The sequence below is a fragment of the Papilio polytes genome, unplaced genomic scaffold, assembly GCF_000836215.1.
Source record: "Papilio polytes unplaced genomic scaffold, Ppol_1.0 DF822067.1, whole genome shotgun sequence".
In the NCBI taxonomy this organism is placed as follows: Eukaryota; Metazoa; Arthropoda; class Insecta; order Lepidoptera; family Papilionidae; genus Papilio; species Papilio polytes.
In genome coordinates this window covers 9,702,156-9,728,363 of record NW_013527137.1, presented here as the reverse complement: position 1 = coordinate 9,728,363, position 26,208 = coordinate 9,702,156, and the positions used below count along the sequence as shown (strand labels likewise).

The following is a 26,208-nucleotide window of genomic DNA, read 5'->3' as shown; positions in this document are numbered from 1 at the left end:
AGGGCGCGGCGGGTAGCGTTTCCCAGGGCTGACCCAACACGCGTGTCCACACCTCGCCACGGACGACCACTAAGCATCTGGAAATAGTTGATTCATAAGACACGATAATGGATGGCTTAGAAGACAATCTTTTTCCTTATGCAAATGAATGTTTTATTTTTACCGTAGTCGTGGACAACAATATGGGAACTGCATGTTGGTATCTTCGACGACCTCCTCGCATTCGATTGCTGACTCAGGTGGCTCTACACGCTTGCATCTGTAACATCGATCAAATATAACCCATTGAATTAAGCCTTGGTTATATGAAAAATTATTGTTTATTTTTATCAGTGTAGGTAGCATTTAAGTAACTTACCCGACAGTGTATATAGCCAGATTTCTCCCGCCAGGTTGGCAACGGTGTCTCGTGCAAGAGTAGGCGTCCGCCCACTCCGTATACGCCGTGTGTCTCTTCATAGTACGCGGATCAGTACAATCTAGTCAGTTTAAAAACGAACAAAGAACGGAGTTTTTAAAACTTTCCTAATCTGATGTCCCAGTGAGGGTGCAAACGCAAATTTATTAAATATATCCTGTTCAATTAATATAAATGTTTAGGCTTTTAAAAATTCATATGTCTGTTTGGAATTGTTCACAATCTGTTTTGTAAAATCTCTTGTGAGGATAGCACTTACATTGATTTTTAAAACTTTCAGTAGCTGGACCGGCATACACACTGACCATTAAACATATAAATAATTTGAATACTAACATCCTGAATAGTCTACGATATAAAAATACATTTACTTAAGTCGACATACTAAACTTTATGCGTTTATTCACAAATTGCAAATGAGCCACAGATTCTTAGGAATCATAGGCACTGAAATCAAAGTACAGTAAACCTGTACATTAAAAAAAAGAACGTGTCGTGCATGAATGACAAAAAATAAACAAAAAAACACACATGAGTATGGCAATGCAAAGTTTTTGTACGTGTTGTGAAAGTACAGTCACGTGTATGTCGTGTGCTTCTTATATTGAAGTCTAAACACGGTATAAACCACATCTAAGCTGTTATATACGAAAATGCAACGCGAGGTAAAACGATTTGATCCAACGCGATCTTTTAGGCATTTTTTCCTATGTCGTACCATATCGTTTAGGCGCAATATTCTAAGTTGCATCTAAGATATTCTACTGTGGTTATAAAGACGCAGATGAAAGCCCAAAAATTTTTTCTTTCTCATTGTATCGCGACTGTACTTCATATCGTGTAAACCATTAAAATATCTTTGTTTACTAAACAATGAAGTTCATGTATCCGGCGTTTTTGCGTTAGTTTCTTTCACCAATAAAACCTACTAGATTCTCTGATAGAGCTCTGCTTCTTGTGTTTTTTTGATTTAACAGTGATTTTAAAATATTTTAAGTAAATTGAAAAGTACAGTAAGTATAATACGTTTTAGTCAAATTGTGTTAATGTTACGTTGGTATAACGAAATATCACCCAATAACCAAATAACACTGCACCACAATTCTGCTAAAATATTATTGTATAGAGACAAAAGGTCTAAGAGAAATGTATTGAGCATAAGTTTTGCAACTTTTTTTTCCATAGTCAATTACAACTATTAATTTTCAGATTTTTCAGACATTTTATTAAAAATAGTTTTACTATACCTTTGCCAAATAACTTTAAAAGTATGATTGTCAATGTCAAAACAAAATGTCAAGTACCTCTGGCCGTCATTGTAATCTGCAATTAAACAATTGTTTTATTGTGTATTCCAATTATTTTAAATTTTTTAAGTATTATCTATTTCAATTGGAGAGATATCAATTATTGTCGTAACAAATGTGATATGATAGAAATTCTGTGACTAAAATTCCGTGTGAAAATCGTTATCATAATTTTGTTTCACCGCTTAATGCTTATAATTAAGATTTTATTTAAAAGTAAAGTGAAATGGAACCTGAAAAGCCTTTTGCGTGTACTATACCTGATTGTGGAATGACGTTTACCAATGAAGATCATCTCCATGTCCACACTAAGAAACATGACATGGTGTTGCAACTTGGCTTGGAACAAAAAGCTGCTTTTGTTGGTACATTATTTAATTTACTTCTGGAGATATTATTGGGAGAATTTCCAGCTGTAGTTACACTTACAGAGTCATATATGCTCTAACAATCTGTGGCTTGTTATAATATGCCAACTGGATAATGAAATGCAAAAATTATCATGTATTATGCTTAAAATCCAGAATTAAATTGATTTTTACATATCTACTACATATTAAATTAATAACACCAATGTTTTCTGCAAATGATTAACCTATTTTTTCATGTTTTTGACTCTACATGGTTTATCACTTATTGTTCCAGCTGATCAGACCCCAACACCCACTCGGTTTATTAGGAATTGTGAAGAAGTGGGACTGTTTCAAGATTTGCAAAATGTCAACCCATTTGATGAAGGCTTCAAAAGGGCTATGGAAACAAAGTAAGTCTTACAAGAACAACTAACTTAATATTATCGGTTGTTTCTGTATGTATTTACAACCAACAAGGATATAGAAAATTGCTTAAAAGGATGCTAGCAAGCTATAGTAATATAATTTTGCAGATTAGATATCTTGTTGGTTGATATATTAAGTTAGCAAACTAAAAGAAATACATCCCTTTTATCAAATAAAAAGTTGTGAATGACAGTTATAGTTGCTGGTTATGATGACACATATTTATTGAGTTATTTTTAATTCAGGCATCTATCACTGGAGGGTGTTAATGGTGGTAGTTCATCAGATGATGTTCTCCATACACCGCATCTGGTGTTTCCCCACATAGACCCTGGAGATTGCGCACTATTCAGTACCACAAATAATCAAAGAAATATTACAATAAGCAGGTAAGAAATGTTATTTAATTTTTAACACCCCTTTGTAAAACACAATATTAAGGTTATGTGAATAATTTGAAGCTGCAAATTAATTGAATTTAAATTATTCAATTCATTTAGTTCAATTACTTTGTATACCCCAAGTAATTACCATTTATGGTGCATATTGAAAAGAAGTGAAAGCATATATTTTGTGTACAGGATAAACGTAGATGAGATAAAGTTCTTGCTAAGATTGAATTTTTAAACTTAAATTTAGGTCATCCAGTGATGAGTCTGGTGCTGTTAAAGAGTATGAAACTACCACAATATCAAAACTGACAAATGAAGTGACAACCATTAGTAGGGTAGTTGGTAAACAGGATCTATTAGACAGAGTGACTACAACCGATGATGTATCTATAGTACGACATGAAGAGACTGCGAGAAACAAAGATGGTTTAAACGAAACAGTTTCGTACACAAATAATATTATAAAAATTCATAGTAATGTTGAAATTAGAAAAGATAATATTGTTAATATTGAAAATGCTAAAAATGCACAAGTACCAGTAACAATGATTTCTTATTCGGATTCAGTTATTAAGGATGCTAATGTTGTGACAAATGATGTACTGCTTACGGACACTAATAAATTACAAGTACCTCAAGGGAAAGTACCTCCTATAATGAGTCAAAGGTCTTTAGATTTTGTAGTTGATAGTTTCACTTCTGATGTTTCCCATAATGAAGCAGTTGACAGAGAAAAAGAACATCTACTTAAAACTCTAAAAAGAAACTATGATAATGCGTTAAATAAAAATAATATACAAGCAGAAAAACTAGATAATAACATTAAAAATATTATCAATAGTAAAGAAATGAAAGATTCAAAAGATAATGATTATGAAGTAATAATAAAACTTCCCAATGGCAAACAAGTACGAATGAAAGCAATCGAAGATGATGCACAAAATGAAAAAACAGTAAAGGAAGATACAAGAGAAAAGTTAAAAAAGGTTTTAACAAATAAAGTGAAAGATAAACAGGAGGCTAAGATTCCGAATTTTCAAAGAATGACGAGTATACAGAATGCTCATTTAGTACAAAATATATTGCCATTAACAACAGCAACTCTTATACCAGTAACTATAGTAAGCCCACCGAATACTATAATTCAACCAACCTTACCAAATATATCTTTAGTTCCGATTGACACAGTTAAACTAAAGAAAAGTGATAATTATAAAGCAGTTAAAAGAAAATCAATAAAAGATGATGAAGTAAAATTAATAGATACAAACAAAAGTGAAACAAATAAGTTACCTATTAGCAAAGAACCAACAAAATCACCGAGAAAACCTTTTGATGAGGATTGTATTGTAGTAGACAATAATAATGTTGCTCAAACAAGGAGACGTTCACCTTCTCAACAGTATTTAGAAAATAGAAGCGCGGCTTCAAAACGATATAGGTATGTTTATATTATTAGTAATTATTGACATTTCCATATTTTATAGCTGATTTAAGCGACTTTGTTTGGAAATAAAAAATATATAAAAATAGTGGCATACCATTGGTCAGATTTAACCATAACTTATGTTTTAATACCTTTTTCTTCTCAACTTTTACTGTATAATATCACATTCATACTTGCAATGGTACCAAGTTTTTGCTTTACTTATAGTATAATGAGATCAAATTTTTTTTTGCAGAATACGTTTAAGAGAATCAATGAAGCAGCAAAGTGAGGAAAATAGATTGTTAAGAGAGAAAAATAAAATACTGACAGCGGAGAAAGCAGAACTAAAACTTATAATAACAGAACACTTAAGAAAGTGTCCAATAGCTGATGATTTAAGTAAGTATTTTCAATAGATGTACATTTTGGTTTATACTGTTATAAGTAAACGAGTGATTATTTTGATAAACGATATCTAAAAAAATGCTCCCAAAAACTACCTTTTTGTACTTATTAATCAATGTATACTTTAATGTATGTTTCTTAAAAAATTATGTTGGTAATTTTTATTTTAGGAGATATTCAAGAGAGACTGAGGAAAGCCACAACTGGTTTATAGCAATAAGTAATACTTAGCATGTAAATAATTTCTGTGATAGATTTTGTAAATATTTATAATTCAGCTATATATTTGATCAAAGTTTATTATATAAATGTAATTTTAAAAATACTATTAATAATTGCCTAATCCATTATAATTGTTTGATATTATTTAAGATACTATTAATTATGTTGTGAATATGTCAAAATGGTTTTAATTTATTTTATCGTAATGAAAAATGAAATAAACACAAGTATGTTATAAAAACTCTTTCAGAATAACAAATTTGTTTCTTATACCAGAATCTCCCTAACATATTCCTTGTGACCCTATTCAAATTTTACTGTTTTCGGCGCACCCATTTTATTGGGTGGGGGAAGGTTTGCTCTCCTTTCAAAATCGTGGCTCTCCAATCTTGTTCCCAGTAGATCTATGATGGGTCTCTTGTGGTCCGCAGTAGATCCAACTAGACCGCTTTAAGAATAGCTGATTTAAACTCTTATCAATACAATTTGGTTTTATCATATGAATACAGTTATAATTTTATACCAACTATAATTTGAATTACCCTTTTTATATACGTGATAAGACAAGGAGCAATGGAGTTGGTAAGGAGGGAAATAGGTTTTTTGTCACTTTACTAGAAACACAGAACAAGCATATTAAATAAATAATAATATGGATTTGTCGACATGGGGTTATATGGACTTTGTTCTGCCTTTCTTAATAATTCAAGAGGTTAAAATAATAGTCAAATTTATAACAATATTTCTATAATTATGGCACTTTTATAGTTGAAAAATTTGTCAGGCTACCCAAACTATTCAGCGAGAGGATATTAAAAAGATATAACTGCGGACAATAACTGGAAGCTAACAATTTGTCGCCTTAAGTTTCAGACTTCGAAATAACTAGGTTTTATTGCTCATTTTTATTGTCTGCAAAAGTTAGCATTTTATTTTAAAACAGCTGTGATAATTATGCACTTTAGTGTTGCCATATATGTAATGTCAATTTTATAGGACAGTTCCGGATTACATTTTATTTTACAATTTATAATAAATATTTTCACAAATCACAAACAAAATAAAACTACATTAATACATATTTCATTAAATGACAAAATTAGTATAATCAACATGAAAGTAACATAAAAATAAATATTGTAACGTACAAAAAACAAAAATTCGTAATTTTATGTTAGTCTACAATATTTATATGCTTTGATACATTTTGCTTACAACAAAATGGGAACATGGATGTAAAACATTTCTTATATTTATGTTTTAAACATTGGTTTTCACTGTCGAAAACATTAAATGATATCCCCTACAACGAATAAAAAATGTGTCTTTATTCATCGTACGGAACGATACATTTACATGAAAATTTCGTAATTAAAAAACCCACATTAATGTTAAATAAAATTTAAATAACAATTATTGTTATGGACTTACGAATATTAAAGCATCAAATAGAAATTTCATATTTATTGTACCGCAGTTCTATACATATTTATAATTTTAAATACATAATTAAGTGATACTTACGAGCAAGATAATACAATAGAAATATGAGTACATTAAGTCAAACGTATGTTTCTACTGCAGTAACTGTATTGACACACGTTGTCTCCGTCCATTCAAAGGAAACGTAAGAGATGACAATATGTGTCAATACAATTGGCTGCAGTACAAAAACATAAAGGACGTGATGGCTGAAGATAGGTACTGGACCACGAATGACATGAAGAAAAAATCCACAGACAGACCACATATATAATCTGCGTTATTGCGTCATTTAATTAGCAACGCACCACCTCCATTCTAAGCCAATATCTATCAACAAAAAAAACATTTGATCCAGTAAATAATGAATAAATAATATAACTATAGTGAAATAAGATAAAGATAAAAAAATAATTTATTCTATAAATAAAAATAAAAAACAGTTGACTTCAAGTGTCAGATTCAGAACTCGGTCAGAAATTATTTTGGCGCCAATTCTCTAAAAAAAAAGCGTCGAAATAAAAAAAATCGTTATTGGCTAGCTATGGTGAAATATGTTCGTTGCTAATTCATTGACGGATCGCAGACGGAATGTCGACTCAACTGGAAGTTAGATTGTTCAAAATCAATCAACTAAGCGATAAATGCTTGTTAGAATAAAGGTGCAAGTTAGTACATTAAAGACTTTGGATAAAACGATTAGGGCGCCCGCAAACTTAATGCGATAATCACATATCAACATATAAAATTAACATATATCTATATTAACTTTACCTATATCTAGTACGCGATTTTTACTCACTAACCATATTAATGAATCGTTTTATCCAAATTTATTATTATATAATTTGTATCGTGTAACAGGTACATGCTCAAAGGTATTGGGTTGCCATCAAAACGTGAATAAATAAAATAATAATTAACTATTAAAAATATAAATTTGTTATATTGAAAATTATAAAATATCACTCGTATATAATTTGTATTCGCTGTAAATCAGCACATTCAGTCGTTTTTTTGCAACTAAATAGGTGTATTCTACCCCTATTCGCATTTATTCGTTATTTCATAAATAGAAGAATATTCTGGAAACAAGTTTGTACTGCACTCGTAGTTATTCAATGGTCACTAAAATGGTCCTTCAGTATAGATTAACAACTTTACAAATAATCGCGGTATAAAGTTGAACTTCGGAATAAACTAAATAGAAGCAAAATTTGTGCTAATATATGCTTATACTCAGTTTATTCCTAAGTTTAACTTTATACCGCGTTTATTTGTAAGTCTGTTATAGAATAAGCTACACTAAAGGCCTCGCTTAGTCACCAATTAAATTTAATTGAGGTGATAAGGGAAAGCCATCGTTAATCTGTGAGAGAGTTTTATCAGATATGTAAACTATCACTAATTGATCATACCCAATACCAGAACTATATCCCTTCTAAATATGCGTGATATGTTATTAGAAAAGTGAAGGAAATTCATCATTACTTAGTGCTTAACTAAAGTGTTGAAATATATCTTTTAATATTTATTTTAAGTAAGGCATGATGTCATAATATTATAGTTATTGTATTTAAATAATTTAAAATGAATATTTGAAATCTATTTAAAATAAAAATATACTTCAACACAGTTGCATTTTACAATAGTACTAAATAATCGTAGATTAAAATTAAAGCGATAAGATAAAAAGTTATTCATTCTTAACTATATGTAGTATTAACAGCATCAGTTATAAATTCTAGTTATAATTTTACAATTCAAGTTAGCTATCATAAACAGTAAAACAAAGCTATAAAAGGTGTACACGGACGTCGAATCTATGCCAGATGCAAATGGAAATGTGTATCTTTAGTTTTATACTCTTTGCCAGAAGCGCGCCATTTTTAAATGTCAAATATTGAATCTCTAAAAGACAAAGGTCATTTATTCATACATCCACACTGGCATAGATCTCACATCTTTATGTCAACCGAAATTATTTTTAATATTTCAACATCTATCTCGAATTCCATGTATTTTTTGCATTCCGCCATTCCTTAGTGACGTAAGCTGAGTGTCTGGCTCAACAGTGCTTTAGCTAGCATGCTAGGCTTAAACCACTTTAAAAGTTCCATTAAATACATGCAATGAGTGATGGTATGATTTAAATATTACATTAAAGAAGGAAATTAATATTATAGTACAATAATAATTTAATGTAAATTATCCTTTGCTTCGTAAAGAAAAATACACATTTGAATCTGAACGTTTTAATAGTAATTATTTATGTTAATCGAAAGAAAATCTAGCGAAACACGAATAGTTTTTAGATTTATTAACTATACACTTATTTCAAATCGAAGACTATAAGATTATTGAACTTTCACGCGAAGAAATTGTTTTATACCTACTAATATTTGTGATTTTCTTATTTTTTTTTATAAAATTACATTTTATATAAACGTCTTAATATATTGCACGTTGTATTTCATTACAACAGCGATTAAAAAATAATAACTAAAACTAATGTTCCAGATATTTTATCTGTACCAAAAAGTAACAAATGTGCAAAACTCACATTTTGTCAAAGTTTCCCGCCCACTAACCTTCGAATTGAAATAAAAATCTGATTATATTTAAAATTAATCGTACTATATTATTAAATATTTTAATATTATTTGGTGTCAACTTTCCTATTAAATAATTAAATTTACGAGGTCACTTTTACGCAAACTCTAATATCTAGCATCATTTAATACACTTACATCTATTGACGCATAACCTAACTGCACTTTCGATATCATTTGGGTCACCCCTATACTTAAAACATCTGTAATTGAAATGTGTATAAATATATGTAATAGTTTTTTCCACTGCCGAAACAATATATTTTATTCCAGAATAGTTAGGAACGAATGAAATGCCGTTATTTTTATCTACAGTGGAAATCCGCGGTTACATCATAGAGTAGACGCACACAGATGTTTATACACACAATAATTATAAGTTGTCTTCATTGGCTTATTATATCTAGAATAATGCTCAAAAGCATAACAAAAGACTTGTTATTGTTTAATACCGCTATTGGTCTATTATTTTTGTTGATTGATTTAAATTAACACCAATTTAAGGCATTTCGTTTTCTCTATAAACACTATTATGATTAATAACGTTAACTTTGAAAATATTAAGGCAATGTGCACACGGCGTTATAAAAATCTACAGGAATTGAATTTTTCTCTAGTAATTGCAAATAATTCTGGATTAATTTTGTAAATATTTCATTATTGACTGTATTTTTATGACAAATATCACGAAAAATAAGTCAAGTTGATTTTCAATTTGGTCTATCGCTTGCTCACGAGTTAGTTGGGTTCTAGTTGACAATTTGTGGCAGTATTGAAAGTTGCAAATCTAGCGGAACTAATACATTTACCAGTCTTACCACATGTTGCAGCAATTTCAATGTTTAAGTTCATTATTATTTATATTTTATAACATATTTATCATTACATTTATGTCATAAGAAATTTCATCTTTGCACTTTGGATTAATGCTCTCTACGTATTTCAAATGTTTTAAAACTATTGCTATGAAATTCATAATTTGTCTTTATAAGCGTTAATTTTTCATTGAAAACGTTTGTTACGTAATAATATATTTTGTACGTTATTGTTAGTTTTGATTTTAACGACGCAATGAAATTAAATATAAATTTATACTATCTACAACAATAATCAACGAATAAACTATATCACAAATTTATAATAAACGAATTATTTAGTTAAACCATTCTCTATAAACAAATTATTGTTAAATTTGCATTTTATAAAAATGGTTCATTAAAATCTATTTTAAACTTAGTAATATTCGCCAAACAATCTTTAAATACGGTTTTCAACCGATATATCTTGTTACTAATACCTAATTTTCCTTTCTATGTTACTCGGCAGTTCTCGCTAGTTTTCATTTCGTATTCTTTCTATCTAAGTGCCCAACTTCTATTCGTAAGAGTGCATCTATGAGCAATTCTGTTAGTCTATGATTGACTCAAACAATTATGACGCAAAGGCTTCGTGGAGAAAATTCTTTTTAATATAATAATGTAATGTTAAATTGCATCCTATTTACAAGCTAAATCGAATTTAAATTTAATTGTACATTCTAGCTAGTGTCTATTATTAATATCATCCATTTTGATTAGCTTTTTTTTTGTTTCATATTTAGGACAATTTTGTCAATCACGAATTCTTAGATGAATAATTCAAGCGATTAGTTTTCACACTCAAATCGTTGTTATAGGTTATTTTTTTTTTTAATTTATAAAAACCTTATCTAAAGCATATTCAAAACGCATAATAGCTGGAAGATTTAAAAAAGTGCATATTCAATTTTTGGAAGAAATTTCAAAAGGTCAAAACAAATGAATACTATTTTGTATTCGAAACTTAATAGAAACTCAAATTACATTTCAATAAAAAAAATATTGTTTCGATCCTCATAATAACCTTATCCAAATGTAAACTCTCCGAATTCAAAAATGCATGGTTGAAATTCAATTAATAATCTGTGAAAACTAAGCACTTCAATGCTAAATCTACATCTACTATTGGACGAAGAATGTAATTAAATCTAAGCTAGTAAGGTAACGCCTTGTTGAGTCAGTCGATCGATATACGCAAGTATTTATCGACATCGATTCAAAAGTATATAATAAAGTCAACCCCCGCATTCCGCGGTTCGATTGTATGATCGTATCGATTCGAATAAAATCGATCGTCAACAATATGGGGTATCGCAGATCGATCGGTGACAACAACCGGCCATCACTACCGTCCTACTTCACCTGCAACATGCACATGCTAGCAGGGTTAGTGCGAGCAGCGGCAGCGTGGCGTCGACGTCGACAGTCGGCGCCGCATTGCACATGTCCTCCTCGCAGAAACACATGTGACCAGTGCCTGTACTTTCCATCATACAAACGTGGTCCACCATGAATAGATTTATTTGTAATTGTGATGTGCACGTTCGTCTCACCACTTCGTATGCTGGAAGAAAAAAAAACAAAAGTCAGAGACTTCATATCTATACTAATATTTTAAAGAGAAAAGATTTGTATTTTTAGATTTTTGTATGTATTTAAAGAAATCAAAAACCAGGGCCGATTTTAAAAATTCTTTCACTATTAAAAGGCTATGATATCGCAGAGTAACATAAGCTTTAATAGTTACGTGGACGAAGTCGCGAGCAACAGCTAGTTGACTATAAAATACGGATGAATAAAAATGTCTTAGATCTTTTAAAACTATAAACACGATAAGATAAAAATGAGGTTAGAATAGGGAGAAAGCTTAGATCAAATCAAACGAAACTAAGTAGCTTTAAGAGTGATATAATTGTTACTTAAATTTTAAGAGGTTGAATGTTGATACTCACGACTCTTGGAGTAGCGAACCATCTTGACGCAGCAGCCGTTACAGGTCTGCAGGGGCGGCTGGTCGCGCGGCAATGCGGTGTAGTTGAATGGGTCCTTGCACCTCGAGTCCGTCCAACTGTCGCACTCGTAGCAGTATATCGACCGCGCTGCGGACAGACGCACATTTTTATATTATACTCTGCCCATATATTTCACTGGAGTGTACTTTTTTTTTACATAATAAGATACTTTAGAAGATGTTCCGTGATTAGTCTACAATTCTTATTAAATTACCTACCTATAAAACTGTCAAAAACAGAAAAATGATTAGAGTATAAACAAAAGTAAATAGATTATAACGTTTAATGATTCCATTTATTTTTAATTCTTTTACGCCGCCTCTACGTTTATAAAGATGAGAATTACAAAAAAAATCTACGTGTATTAGGTACTTTTTATCAACACGTTATTACGCTAGAACCTTAAGATTTTTAATACGTGAAATCATACAAGTAAACCTTACACAAAGATAGTCTGTTCTCGGAGACATGAAGTCTATTTGCGTGCACTAAATAGGCTTCTGTCACACCATTAATGCGATTCTCGTTTGCGTCATATTTTACCTTGTGGAAAGCAATATTGAAACATTGCCAACTTACATAAGAAAAGAAAGCAAATCATAAAATTGCAATTTTATTTATAGTTATCAAATTAGTTGGAAAATAGAAACAAAACAGAGCATTAAAAAAACTAACAAAAACGTACTCAAATCTGATTATTCAACTACTGAGAATACTGGGAAGTCTTAGTCCTATCGTAGTGTCCTTTTTTATGTTCTTAGCTGACCACGATCCCACCTGAAGAAAGTGATGATGCAGTCCAAAGATGGTACGCACTAGCTTAATAAATGGCTGTGCATTTTTCTTTTGAAGATTCCCACATCTTATTTGGACGAGCAAACTGACACAACTTGTTCCAATCCCTTGCAATGTGTACAAGGAACGATGATTCAAATATCACTAGAACTGCGGTATATCAACTACAAAGGGTGGATTCCGGCCGTGTTTGAACGTCCGATGGTAAAATATCTAGCACCTGGAGCATACTCTACTTATTTCAATAATGTAATTGGATAGTGTACAGGCATTGCCAGCCTAGACTAGGTCTGGGGACAGCTGCCATATTTGGCTCGTTATATAATCTTATTTGAAGTTAATTTATTTTTAGTTATATTTAGTTTTTCGAGTACTCTTTTGGCGACGCATGATAGTGTGTATGTATGTATATTTTGTCGCATAGTTACATATGCGTCTTTTTCAGACCTGAAATATAGTCATATTCCCCTGAATTTTGCCCCTTTTGTTCTTTATAATCAAATATATTCTTCTATTTATTTTCCGCATAAAGTATATATCCGACTTTAACTTACCTATATCCAAAAAAATAGCGCATAGAATACATCGTGCAGCTAAAAGCCGGTATAAAAAAACATTGAACGGAAAAGAAGCAAAGAAACTTTTCGGCCTTCATTTATGTTATTGCAGTTTTTCTACTGACTTTAAATGAAAACATATTTACTATAGTATTGGATTGAAAACGAACGTACGATTTGAATGTTCGCAAACGGTGTTTTACATTTTTTTTAATTAAAATGTAACAGTGACTAAAATGAATTTTAAACACTTCGCTTCTTACATTTTTAGTGAAATTTTAATATTACAAATTTAAATGTCGTTTGAGTATATTGCCGTAGAGAATATTGAAGATTTAAGTCTAATAGCATTAAAATAATTGACTAATTATTATACAAAAGCACTGAAATATAACAAATGCAAAATATTCTATAACTATAAGTGCTACAAATAGCACCTGCTTTGAAAATTACATCTAATCAAGGCGATGTATTCTAAATAAATAGACATCTACCCAGATTATAATTAACTAAACACAAAATTAATCATTTAAAATGAATATAAACTTCTATCTATAAAAGTGAGAAAACTGTCTCAACATAAAATCAGTAACCAACCATATTTAATTAAATAATTAATGTTTTTTTACAAAACCTTTAGTCACAATAAAAGCGTAAGCATTTATAACACAATCTCGGGTACAAGAACTAACAACCAACCTTTAGCAGTACACACCGAAACATCAATTACGTATTATAAATGTATATCGGCCGGATACTGAAACGAACACTAATAAACTGATACACTTTAAATTATTACTTTAGAGACCTTGTAATTTAATATAATGTGATTTAATTTTTTTTATCTATTTCAAATGTCGTTGCAGTATACGACCGAAAGTGTATTATGTAAGTTGAAGTGTGTTATTGTATACAATTGTAATAATAAAATTTACAAATAAAAATGAAAATATTCTAATGAAAGCAATTTTCTTTATACACAATAAGACGCTTGTAAAAATACACTGTACAGTTTCAGCACATTTTCTTACCTGTAAATATTAAGTCATATTAAAAAGTAAAACAAAAAAACACTTGTTTGTAAAAAATAAAACCCAGTCTACCCCTTCAACAACGTTAGCTAATAAAAAATTGACAGCTTCGCGGTAATTATCTTTATTTCAAAGTTTAAATCAATTTTAAAAAGTTCAAAGGACGAATCAAAGAGATGTTTAAAAAACAATACTTTAGTATTGCCATTAATTACACATTTGTGTAAATATTTTACAGCAAAGCATACGATTATCAAAGCTTATGGTAATGTGTATAGCATAGAAATTCTTTAGCCTCGATATAAAACAAACTGTTCTCTTTAAAGCTTAGAGCCATTTGTGGATATATTAAAACATAAGTTTCCTTACGATAATCAACGAGTACTTACTTTGGCATTTCGCCTGAACAAGGGGGCTGAGAGATAGTGCCCATAATGCTGAAAATCCATGCTTCAATTAGTTATAAAGAAAAATAATAGCAGAAAACAAAACAACATTTAACTACACAATGAACGAACACTCTCAAACATCAAAGAGTTTTTAATAGCTATTATCCTGTGAATAACTCTATAGTCTTTAGGTTTCACCGTAGACTGGGCAAAATAATATGCAATTATTTATATAGAACTTGGCAATCAAATTAATGGAAACGTATTAAAACATACTGCTAATTAATAGTTGAAACCAAGAAAAGATAACTCTAGCGTAACATAAGTCATCATCACCAGCTCACTCCCCACAGAGAGGCTCGGAAAATACCCTAATTTAGGGTGACTAGGCCATAGTCAACCTCGCTGGCCCTCTGCGTGTGGGTCGACTTTACACATATCTTTGAATTTCTTCGCCGATATGTGCAGGTTGCATCACGATGTATACATTCACCGTAGAAACGTCGGGTAAATTATGTACATATGAAAATTCGAAAAATCACTTTGGCGGGATTCGAACCCAAGACTTGTAGATTACAAGTCAAGTGCTTAAACCACGGATATACTGATATAACATAAGGAATCTACTAAAATTAATCATCATAAAGTGATGGAAGCAAATTAATCATCATATTTTAAATATCTTAACATCTCGGACCAATCTTGTGGCTTCTTTTTTTTCTCTAAAAAGCTTTAATTATAAAATACCTATAACACTGAAGTGTAAAAAAGTCATAAAAGATAAAGAGCGGTACTAATTAGTTCACATTATATTTTCACTATTTTCGTTATCCGTATATAAAAATAACAGTATGTTATAATACATTTGTGGAAGAAAGGAAATGCGAAATTTTGTTTCATCAAAATAAATGTATAGTTATTCACAGGAGCACCTAAAGTGTTATCTAATAAGTTATGTCTGTTAAGTGTTTCTTAGTATATTTCAATTTGGAATAAAATTTTACATCGTAAAATTCAGGCATGCAATGAAATTACCCATTCCACTTAACATTTGCAACATACATTCCTGTGGACACTCAAAAGTGGAAACATTGAGAATGTGATTACGACATCTTTTTAAAATTTTAACAGCTCTAAAAATTATTAACTCTATGGACAACGTTTCGATGAATTGATAAATTTTAAGGTACATTTTCACTATCTAAACCTTAAACTAAATTATAATGCATTTAAACTATAGTCTACATAGACTAATGCATTATAAATTACTATTTTAACTATGGTTACGAAAATAAAAACGCACCTTAAAACTATGTATGACAGTACTGAAGGTAAAAATTAAAATATAAGACAACTTATACAACAAAACAGTAATATAATTGCAGAGATTATAATTTAAACGACCCAATAAGAGATAAGATAGGGCTTTATTAGTTTGTTTTCAAAACATTGTCCATAAAGTGACGTGATTTGCACGAGATTGTTTTTATCGATGTTTTTGTATCCACAAACTCAATGTATAAGAAATCTAGATAACATTAGGACATCTATTTAACGTTCACATAATACGACTGTAGTTTAGTTAGTTTTATTTGTTACCAGTTCTGATGCACGAGTTTGCTTTTACTTGGTCCACTCCAAACCAGGACATCAGAAGAACTGAAAAGACATTCAAAGTGTGCATATTAATAATTCAGCAATTATAAAGAGTTAAACACCTATCTTCTATTATCAACCATAGTTTAAACACCGTGCTGTACGTGGACTTAAAGCTGCTAAAAATTACTCTTTAAAATTGACTCTAAAGTTAGTCACGTCGCAGGCTGTTTGTTTAAAAATGAAACATGTATTATTCTATAAAGATAAAATGTTGAAATAACACAGTATATGAAGTAAATGTAATAACAAAGCAAAAAGTAGAAGGTACACGACAAAAATACGCCCCTGGCTGCACTGCATGCGACGGCATAATCAAAAGCTCATTTGTGTGTCGTGGGCCACGTAAATACCAGCCTATTCACTGTTTAACTACGACATTTTTGTTTGACCCTCGCCCAAAGACCTTGTTTCAACTTAATATATTCACTGCATTATTATGAAAGGTTGTATTTTAACTTTACTACTTAATAGCGTGCCATGAAAATGAAAAAAAAATAGTAAAATCGTTAGTATAGACAATACTGAGTAACCATGTTAGATGTCCAACGCCTAAATAATATACTATAATACAAAAAAAATCGTATGTACCTAGTAGGAAAAACCAAATAGAAAACATAAAAAGTAAAAAATACACAGTAGTAGTAAGCTATTAAATAGTGATGCAAAACGTTTACTATGGGATTTATTAGTTAAAAAAATTAATTATGTATGGAAAACTATGAGGTTATCACGAGGTCGAGATCAGTAACTCGTTCTGTATATATTTAATATGCAAAATATAATTAAACCTTATCATGCAATGCCACGTCTAGTAACGTTCCTAAAGAATAACATCGATAACAAAGAAAAAATTAAATAAAACAATCGGAAAAATCTGCTTAAATGCTGAGAGTTTTGCTTATAGTCAGCGGTGTTTTTTGGTTGACTTGTATTGGTTGAATATATTTTTTCCCTACAGTTTATAAATTATTTATTATTATTTTAAATAAGTCATTTAGCATAACAAAACTGAGTAGCGATTGGGGATTCTGTTGTATCCTACCATGTTGACAGAAAACAATGTTTTATCGATATAAGTCAGCAATTGCTACTGTATCGATAAGTCGGTTTTCCGAGTGTCAGTACAACCCTAACTGCTTTCGCGTGCCGCGCAACATAATGATTGAACATTCTACGTCGCTAAATCTTTCGTTATTTCATATACGTCTGTTTGATTTTATGCATTGTTTTATGACATGATTCTTTTACAAAAGGTAGTTATATTTGAATATTTTAACGCTAATTTGTACTAACACGAGTCTATTTTGGTCACAAAACAATCTTTTAGGCCAGTTCTACTATTTAATATAAGAGTTGATTGTACAAAACAATGCGGTCATACATTCTTGTAAAACAGTGGGCCTCTAGAAGCCAGAAAAATGAATAGAAAGACTCATGAGAACACTGAAAAGACGTCATTCGTATGCCTTGTTAGAACAAAAACATCTTCATGACTAAATAAAACTTTGATATTATTTTCAATCATAACAAAAACATAAAATAACAATAACTGTATACGTGACGATAAAATGTTGTACCACGTTTTGTATCATTTTATCAAAACATTTATTCCAAAAATAAATTAAAAACTGGACTATAGACAGCGTACCTTGTATCTGGGATAGTTAAAAATAGAGTCTATTAACTTAACCCACACGATCTCACGCGACAGTAACGTCTTTACTGACGTCCGACTCGTGACACCACAAACACCATCATTGGATTTCCATTGACGAAAAACTTTTATAAAAACATATACCTCTTATTGTTCCAGTAAAAAAAAAGCAGTTTTATTACAAGCATAATTTGGCAGTAAATTTTCTAATGCTTGAAAATGTATTACGTCCTTGGCATGATACCCTATTATTTACTTATTGAATCACCGCCAAATGATATTTTACTCAAAATTTTATTATAAATTATTTCAGTGAGATCGTAAACTCTAATTGCAATCTCTCAATCTGGTCACTGCAATACAAACGAGGACGTTAAAATGTTCACAGCAATGCGTCAGACATTTTTCAAAGCGATGTATTGCTACAGCCGGTGCGGCACCGCACTGGTAATATTTCCTAGTATTATTTCCGTTTCAGACAGGACAGTTATGGGTGGGTTTACACTGTCGGATTTTGTATTAAAACATATTGGCATACCTCACATTCACGTTGAATAAGTAGAGACACATGCATTTTATAATTGAAATCATATTTCACAGCAATAAAGTAACTTAGGAATCGGGTAATAGATGCTGTAAGTTTAATTAGCTTTTGCCCGCGACGTCCGCGTGGAATTAAAAAAAAACAAAAGCAAATAGCCTATGTGTTCCTCCAGACTATGCTCTACAGTCATGCTAAATTTCGTCAAGATCCGTTCAGCAATTTAGGCTGCAAACTTTAACAAACATCCATGTTAAGTTTGTATCCATTTAAACTTTCGCATTTGTAATATTAGCATGATTGAAAATTAATTATAATTAAAAAACCATTAAATAATGTCAATACTAAACGAGAAACATTTGTATTTTACTCGTGATTACGAATTGAATATATTATTATATCTCCCGATTGTTTGTGAATTATGGTTAATTTCGACCACAAAGACATAATTACTGAATATGCAATCTAATATTGCACAAAGGTGATGTGAATACAGTTTAAGCATCATAAATCTAAATTTAAATCGTGCTTTTAGCGTACCATTACTGAGTCATTTCAACGAATATCAAAGCACTTGTGCTTTCATAGTTTAAAGATGAATTTATACCGTTTTTGACCAACATCTCAAAAGAATGAGGTACTCAATTCGTATTCGAGATCCAAATAGCAGTTTAGACTGCAAACTCCAACATACGTCTAAACTTTCGCATTTATAACATACTAGCTTTCGCCCGCGACACAGTCCGCGTGGATTTAAAAAAAATGTAGCCTATGTGTTCTTCCAGACTATCCTCTACCTCTATGAATATCTTCATCGAGAGCCGGCCAGGTGTTTTAAGTTACATCATCAATGCATACATCCAACTAAACTTTTGCATTTATAATATTAGTAAGATTAGTAACACTAGTTATATAGTGCAGAGAATCGTCAATTACGCTAAAGTAAACGAAACCGCGTATAATAAAATGTAAGTAAAATGAATATTTTGACTACACAGTGATTCAAATGCATTTTTAAAACGTTTTAACGCCGGAATTATATCACACAAGTCGGGTGCTAAAAAATGAACTAAATTAATTTGAAACAGATGAAAGGAACGAAGTTGTTTCGTTGGAAAGAATAGAATTACGTTGAATTGAAATGTTTATTTACTTTGAAATTGGTTATATGCGACTAAAACGAATCTATTAACGAATTAACTGAACCAAATTGTACTGGAAATGGTTTCGTACATTTATGATGGTAGCATCCTTCGCTTAAATTGTATTTAAAAAACACACTTTTAATGTTTTTTTTTTTAAAAAAACTTAGACATTCATATGTTGAGGTTATGATGCGCACAACGGTATAGCATACGGAATTTCCTGTACATTCCATTAAATTCATAAATTTAAAGTGTAAATATTTGAATTAAACAGATATATTTATTTGAATATGCTTACTATTCAAACTTTCTGTGATATTCTATTTTTAATTTTTGTACGCGGTCGCATCACTGGTCGTTAATAGTAACGTAACGTTTTTATAAATGGCTAACAAAAAGTGGAACACGCATAGTGCTGCATTTAATGCATGTCGATATATTTTTATTCTCATATTAAAACACTATTTTTTGTATTTGTTCTATAAAATATCTAACATTTACTAAGAATCATATTTCAATTCCATAAAATAATAGTTAAACAAATTATTATTGGTAATCTCGTAAAAACTTCGTAATCCTAATTTATTTTATAGTGCGCGAACGTAAAAGTCACATAAATAGTCCATGCTGACGGCTTTTCGCAGTAACCATAACCATGACTTCTATAAATAAAATAACTAAAAAGTTACGTAATGTTACCAACGTTAATTAGAGATAAGACGTATTAAAAAAAAACTTGAATAAAAAAGTTGATGTTATTTGCCCTTTTTTATTAATTTTAATCTCAACGGATATAAAGTTTGTAGATTCACAATTAAATGTAAGAATTAATAAAAAAGGTTACCTGGGACGGGGAATATCCAGCGCATCTTTCGCAGCTTCACCGATCTGACCACCGCTAGCGCCGTCCGACCTCAGCTCGACTGCATAGCCATGACTGCTTCACATTATTAATATGTAAATCAAAACATTACATACACATTGACTAGTCGTTTATAATGCACGAGCAATTCACGTAGAATTCAAAAAAAGAACAGTTGTTTTTTTTTTTTATATTTAGGCAATGTCAACGTTAATACAAGCGTTACATACCATTTTAAACTGAAAGTTATAACTTTTACTTGATAATTATATAATAATTTGTAAAATACCTAAAATTTAATATAAATTTGGTGTAAAAAATAACTACAACTGTAACGTAACAAAAATTATGTGACCGCTGTCCTTGTAACGAAAACTAAATTGATTTTATTTCTAGTTTTATGATAATGCGGATAAACACGGTGGTCAGATTTCAGACTTCTCAAACAAAATAGCACAAAAAGTACAATGAAAATTAGAGTTTATGTTTAGTTTCATTTTAAACATTTTTTGAAGAGATAAGCAAATATATGTAATTGTTATTTAACTAATAAAATTTCTCTTTACGACACATCAGATTTTTAGATCTAATGCGCCTATAAATAATGTATATGATATAAAAAGCATCGTTATTCATTTTTACAAATTTATGACACAAAAGTGCACAAATAATATTTTAATAAAAATATATCGATACTCTATCGATGTAGTACCACAATCTCTAGTAACAGACAATTAAAAAAATATGACTGTGATTTAGTAGTTATTGCGAGAGCTTCAAATCTGTCTCTATTTATACTTTGTGTTTATGAAAATACGTTTTATATTTACCATATCATTAGAATTTTTTAAGAAGAATAATTTTAAGTAAATATAAACAAAATGTTTTAATTTAGAAATTACTTTATTTTACCAATTACAGGCGCGAATATTTTGCATGTTTTATATTGAGGTTATGTTTTAATCATATAAAAAAAATTAATACTTAAATGTTTTATGTAATAAAAGTTGTAAATTTTACGCATAGGATAACATTAAATGACCACGGCAATAAAGCGTTATACGCTAGCGTATCTACGAACAATGCTATGCGCAGACATTATTGATTTTGTAGTCAAAGGGATGCCGGAAAAATTTACAGCATAATAATAACATTTGGGTTCCCCACTGCGGTAATCATTAATAATGTGCGGTAGAAGTTACGCGTTGGTAAAAATCTTTTTACATGTATGTAATTTATAAAAAAAATATCAAAATTGTAAAATTACTCCGGAAATGTATCATTCAGATCGTAATATACTAATAAATGTTAAATAAATGTAATTTTATTTCAAAACCTTACCAGCGTCAATCTATAAACTCAACATTGGTTATCCGAAAGAAAAATAATCACCACAAAAATTCACCGTATGTTATAAATCTAACATAATCATGATTACGCAATTTTGTTTCTAACTCTTTTTCTATAAATTTTCGCGGAAATTAGAATGCTTCGGTTCCATTTTATGCGGGAAATTCGGCGACAACCGCACGCCAAGCCGACCTAAACTGTCGGTGTTGACATCACTGCGGTTTTACTTACCCGAATAAAAAGTTAAGAGTTCCAGTTTCATTATTTGCCGTTTAATATTAACAAATTCGCACTATTGGACATTCAATTCTTTTAATCATGCTTTAATACGTTGTTTTATATACCTCTATGAAAAATAGGTAGAGGTAAGTAAAAATAGGTAGAAAACATTTTCTCTATATTAAAGGATTACATGTATAATTAAAAAAGTTTTAATATTCCACTTCATTCATCTTCTCAATCTGTTCCGATATAGGTAGACATTTTCCCTAAATTAATCCAAAATTGTTTGAACAGGCAACATTGCAAGTCAGTTATTGGCTGCACGCTGCCGCTATGCGGAGATGAGTTGAATTTGTCGATGGTGTATTTAAACCATGGGATTATAAGACAACACAAACTACAGAGCAACTTAACAAAATATACCTACAAGTATAATTAAAGATTACAAAGTCCTTTTGTGAGAGCGCCTTGTAATATAAAACTGCAAACTTTCGTTTTTACAAATGTCTGGTAATTTAAAGTTGGTTGTTAAATATCTAGGATTCAAAGTCTATTAAATGGACTTGTTCTGTTTTATTTGTGCATTTGTACAAAATTGGTAATTATTGCTGACGACAACGCTAAAGGTATACTACACAATTTAATATTTTTCTTAGTTGAATAATGAAATTATCCAAAAGGGTACCTAAACGTACCGTTCTTAGCATTGTGGAATGCATCTTTGTCCTCTTCGTCGACGGAAACCGAATTGACTTCCAGCTTAATGAGCCATTTAAATGGTATAGGTTTTTATACATTATAAGTTCCTATTCAATTGTCAACTCTGACTAACTATAACATTAAATTTACGATAAAAACATTATATGGGGTGGGAAGAATTAAAACAAATATTTTTCACCATTGTATATTTGATTTGACTTACATCAAAAATGATATTGGATAACAGTGAGTACGCACAATTTAATACGTAATGTACTTATATACTTGCAAAATAATACACTATATTAGAATAAGTCTCCATTCGAAACTTTAGATATCTCTAAATACTTCGAAAGATTTCGAGTACATCAATTCTTAGTATTTTGTTATGGGAAAACTGATAGTACCAACTGATTTAAAAAAGCTATACATTTTATAGCTTGTTTTATTGTACTTAAGGCGGAATTACAGTACAAATACATTAAAATGTCAGTATAAACATCAATCCAAATTAATTATTCGTATTAATTTTAAAGAAATACAATGTTTTTGAAAAAACTCGGAAAATCAATTAACGACATCAAGGTATGGTTACATTTACATTAAAAAGTTAACATTAAATTATAAAATGCTTCATAAGCAGGTTATTGGAAATTTTCCTGTTATTTAGTTAAATTCACAAAAATCATAGTTTCGACTATGTGGAGACAAGACAATAACGTATATCTTATTTAACTGCGCATATTTGAAAACAAATCATTTGTAATTAACTTACACAACTATGACAATAAATCATGATATCAGATAGGCTTTATCAATACCAAGTCTTCATCCAATAGAATTTTCTAGGCGCTTTGATTATCAAACAAAAACCTTCCAATTATTACGAACGTATTCAAAACAATCTTTTTTGCTAACCATATTTGCTAAAAACTTGAATGTTGAAAAAAATGGTATTACAAGATTCAAACTTTATAGCAGTTCGTAGTTTGCCTTAGTAGTAAACTAAAAACGATGCTCATATTATTGGGTACTGCCTCAAGCGAAACTGCGAGCCGCCATAAAGTGTTAATAAAGCTATACTTTTAGAGTTTTTTTTTAATTCCTGGATAAAAGACTTGTCGCATACAAATATTGATACAATGTAACAATTTCAGTTGAACTAAATTATTCACTACCCTTAATAACTTATACACTACGTTAGATACTAGGTAAGCGGTAAAAAAATATTTTTCTGTAAAAGAAATAATTCTACCTATATTAATGACGAATTACTACGTAATGGCGAAATAATATATTTGTCATTAAATGACATTACACTTGTGTAAAAAAGGAATCCTTTATGGATAATGTAAACCTTCAACATTTTTTAATAACAATGAGAAATTAAACAGCAGTTGTTACCTGTAAAGCCGATTTTCGATCATTTGTACTAAAATTATTTAAAAACGAAATGAACAGTACTACAAATTGTAAATTCACATTTACACAGTAAGCATTAAATTAAACTTCAATAAATATAAAATGGCAGACACAAAATTCGATTTAAAATCACAAACAGCTTAAAATGATTTTATCCAATTTTCAAACGAACCAATAAAGGGAAAGGCGTTCACTAAAAAACTTTGTACTTTAACAAAAAAAAATCTCGATGAGAAAATTGTCATATTTGACGTCATTTTAAGGCGATTGTAAATTTGATTTACCTACGAATCTACAACTATTGATTACTTTTGGATATAAGACGTTACATAATTCAGAATACTAGATATTAACAATGACTGAATAGCTAAATTTGTTTACATTTAATATGGGACACATCAAATTACTGCAAGAAAAACACCAATACATACATATTTGTGGAAAAACTTTTTATTCTAGATTAAAGAATAAATTGAACAAGTTGTCTATAAAATAGTAGCGGCGCCACTGTCGATAATACAGCCTTCTGATTGGTTGATACTGACAATGCTTTTGACATTGGAATACGACGGCCATGTTTTTTTTATATTTACGTCACAAATAAAATGATCAGAATTTTCACTAATCAGCGCTCAAAAACCATAAAAATTAAAAGCACAGTATAATAGTATAAGTGTATCGTAAGTTTTTCTGTGATTGTTTTGTAACACATAAAAAATAATTGCCGATTTGATCTATTATTTTTTAATCACAGCAAATGGTTAACTTTTCTTGGTCATACAAGTTTAAGGGCCACTTTCACTATAAAAATGAACCAAAAGCCTGAATCATCATATTTTTTAAACTACGCCTAAATATTCTAGTTGATATCAGAAACATTAGACAAAGAAAAAAGTTAAATGTTTTTAAAAAACAATTTAGTATCTATTTCCTTTTTATTATATTCTGATATTGAAGCGTATTTTTTTCATTAATTTTTTAATTGTATATGAGACGGAATTTTTATGAATTATTGTATGTTTTTTAATTTAAATTTTATTTAAAGTTCGTTAGATACGATTAGATATAAGTTACATCTAGAGAATAATATGAACACATAACATACCACGTGGCAGAGTTACTACTTTTTTTTTCAATATAATAGATAAGCGGATCCAGGTAAGGACTTAAGGTTTACTTTTGTAGGTGTCCACAAGATTTTCAAAAAACTTCCGGATATTTTTTGGACTTTAAAAAAATTATGCCAAGCAATAATTTTAGTATGTTATTTTAACAGTTTGGAAAAAATACGTCTTTTAAGTTTTTGTAGTACTCAAGGGATAGTCCTCACAATCTAAATCCGCCAATATTTAAGGTTAGATACCTGAAACGCCATTATTACGTTAATAAAATACATCATACCAAGTTTTGAAGATTCTTTCATAGAAAAATAGGCACACATTCATTAGAGATCTATTTTCCATACAAGCTGTGTGGCCAGTTTTGTTTTACTACCCTCATGTTCATTTTTTAATATATATTAGTATATACTTAGTCAGAGAATTGAAGCGTGTTATTTTTTTATGTGTGTCTTTAATTTGGTAGAAGATTGTATGAGTGAACTCTTTTATGAGAATTGTTGAAATATTCATCTTGCTGTCAATGGTCTTCGTCATTTTTCTTTCGTCAAATTAGTATAAACTCGTGTACTTTTGTGGGGCATTCTTCGATGTCAGCGAACGACCAGCCTCGAAGTGAGTTACCATGTCCAAATTGTAATGAACTTTATGATGGAAATCTAAAAAAAATTACCAATATTTTTAATTTATCAAAAATAATATTCGTTTTATAAATAACGTGTCATATATGATAGAGCTATAAGGATCTTATGGAAGTTTTTTGACATTCCAGGGACAGAAAGTGTAAAGAGTGAATGTGGACGGCTTCAAGGTAGAGGAAGACCGAAGAAAGTATGGATGGATTGTGTG

At 30.2% G+C, this 26,208-nt stretch overlaps 4 protein-coding genes across 8 annotated transcripts in view; 1 reads left to right on the top strand and 3 right to left on the bottom strand.

The window, feature by feature from the left end:
* The window catches only part of LOC106106942, a 3,878-nt gene extending 2,862 nt beyond the window's left edge, over positions 1-1,016 (bottom strand). The window contains exons 1-4 of the mRNA XM_013287601.1: positions 678-1,016; positions 359-479; positions 164-259; positions 6-77 (exon numbers count right to left, since the gene is read on the bottom strand). Of these exons, the coding sequence (XP_013143055.1) occupies positions 6-77; positions 164-259; positions 359-479; positions 678-756 (368 nt within the window). The 5' untranslated portion in view covers positions 757-1,016. The remainder of the gene's footprint in view (positions 1-5; positions 78-163; positions 260-358; positions 480-677) is intronic.
* A 712-nt stretch (positions 1,017-1,728) lies between these two features.
* Positions 1,729-5,018, top strand: LOC106107463. 2 transcript variants are annotated; one of them, XM_013288321.1, is made up of 6 exons: positions 1,729-2,090; positions 2,371-2,488; positions 2,750-2,893; positions 3,144-4,337; positions 4,579-4,724; positions 4,901-5,018. In XM_013288321.1, the coding sequence occupies exons 1-6, from the start codon at positions 1,952-1,954 to the stop codon at positions 4,942-4,944; spliced, it is 1,785 nt and encodes a 594-aa protein (XP_013143775.1). In that variant the 5' UTR covers positions 1,729-1,951; the 3' UTR covers positions 4,945-5,018. The 2 variants fall into 2 exon arrangements, with proteins under 2 accessions (XP_013143775.1, XP_013143776.1); XM_013288322.1 differs by having other exon boundaries at positions 1,999-2,086.
* Positions 5,019-6,103: 1,085 nt separating this feature from the next.
* Positions 6,104-22,102, bottom strand: LOC106107316 (protein quiver). Of its 4 annotated transcripts, none has more exons than XM_013288122.1 (6): positions 21,890-22,102; positions 20,531-20,626; positions 16,287-16,346; positions 14,688-14,735; positions 11,856-12,002; positions 6,104-11,467 (listed from the first exon to the last, which is right to left on the bottom strand). In XM_013288122.1, exons 2-6 carry the CDS (start codon positions 20,553-20,555, stop codon positions 11,262-11,264), a joined length of 486 nt encoding a protein of 161 aa, XP_013143576.1. In that variant the 5' UTR covers positions 20,556-20,626; positions 21,890-22,102; the 3' UTR covers positions 6,104-11,261. The 4 variants fall into 4 exon arrangements, with proteins under 4 accessions (XP_013143576.1, XP_013143578.1, XP_013143580.1 ...); XM_013288124.1 differs by having other exon boundaries at positions 20,531-20,623; XM_013288126.1 differs by lacking the exon at positions 14,688-14,735.
* A 3,809-nt stretch (positions 22,103-25,911) lies between these two features.
* Positions 25,912-26,208, bottom strand: part of LOC106106941 (F-box/LRR-repeat protein 20) — a 7,576-nt gene continuing 7,279 nt past the window's right edge. Inside the window, exon 13 of the mRNA XM_013287600.1 lies at positions 25,912-26,018. Coding sequence (XP_013143054.1) covers positions 25,912-26,018 — 107 coding nt within the window. The remainder of the gene's footprint in view (positions 26,019-26,208) is intronic.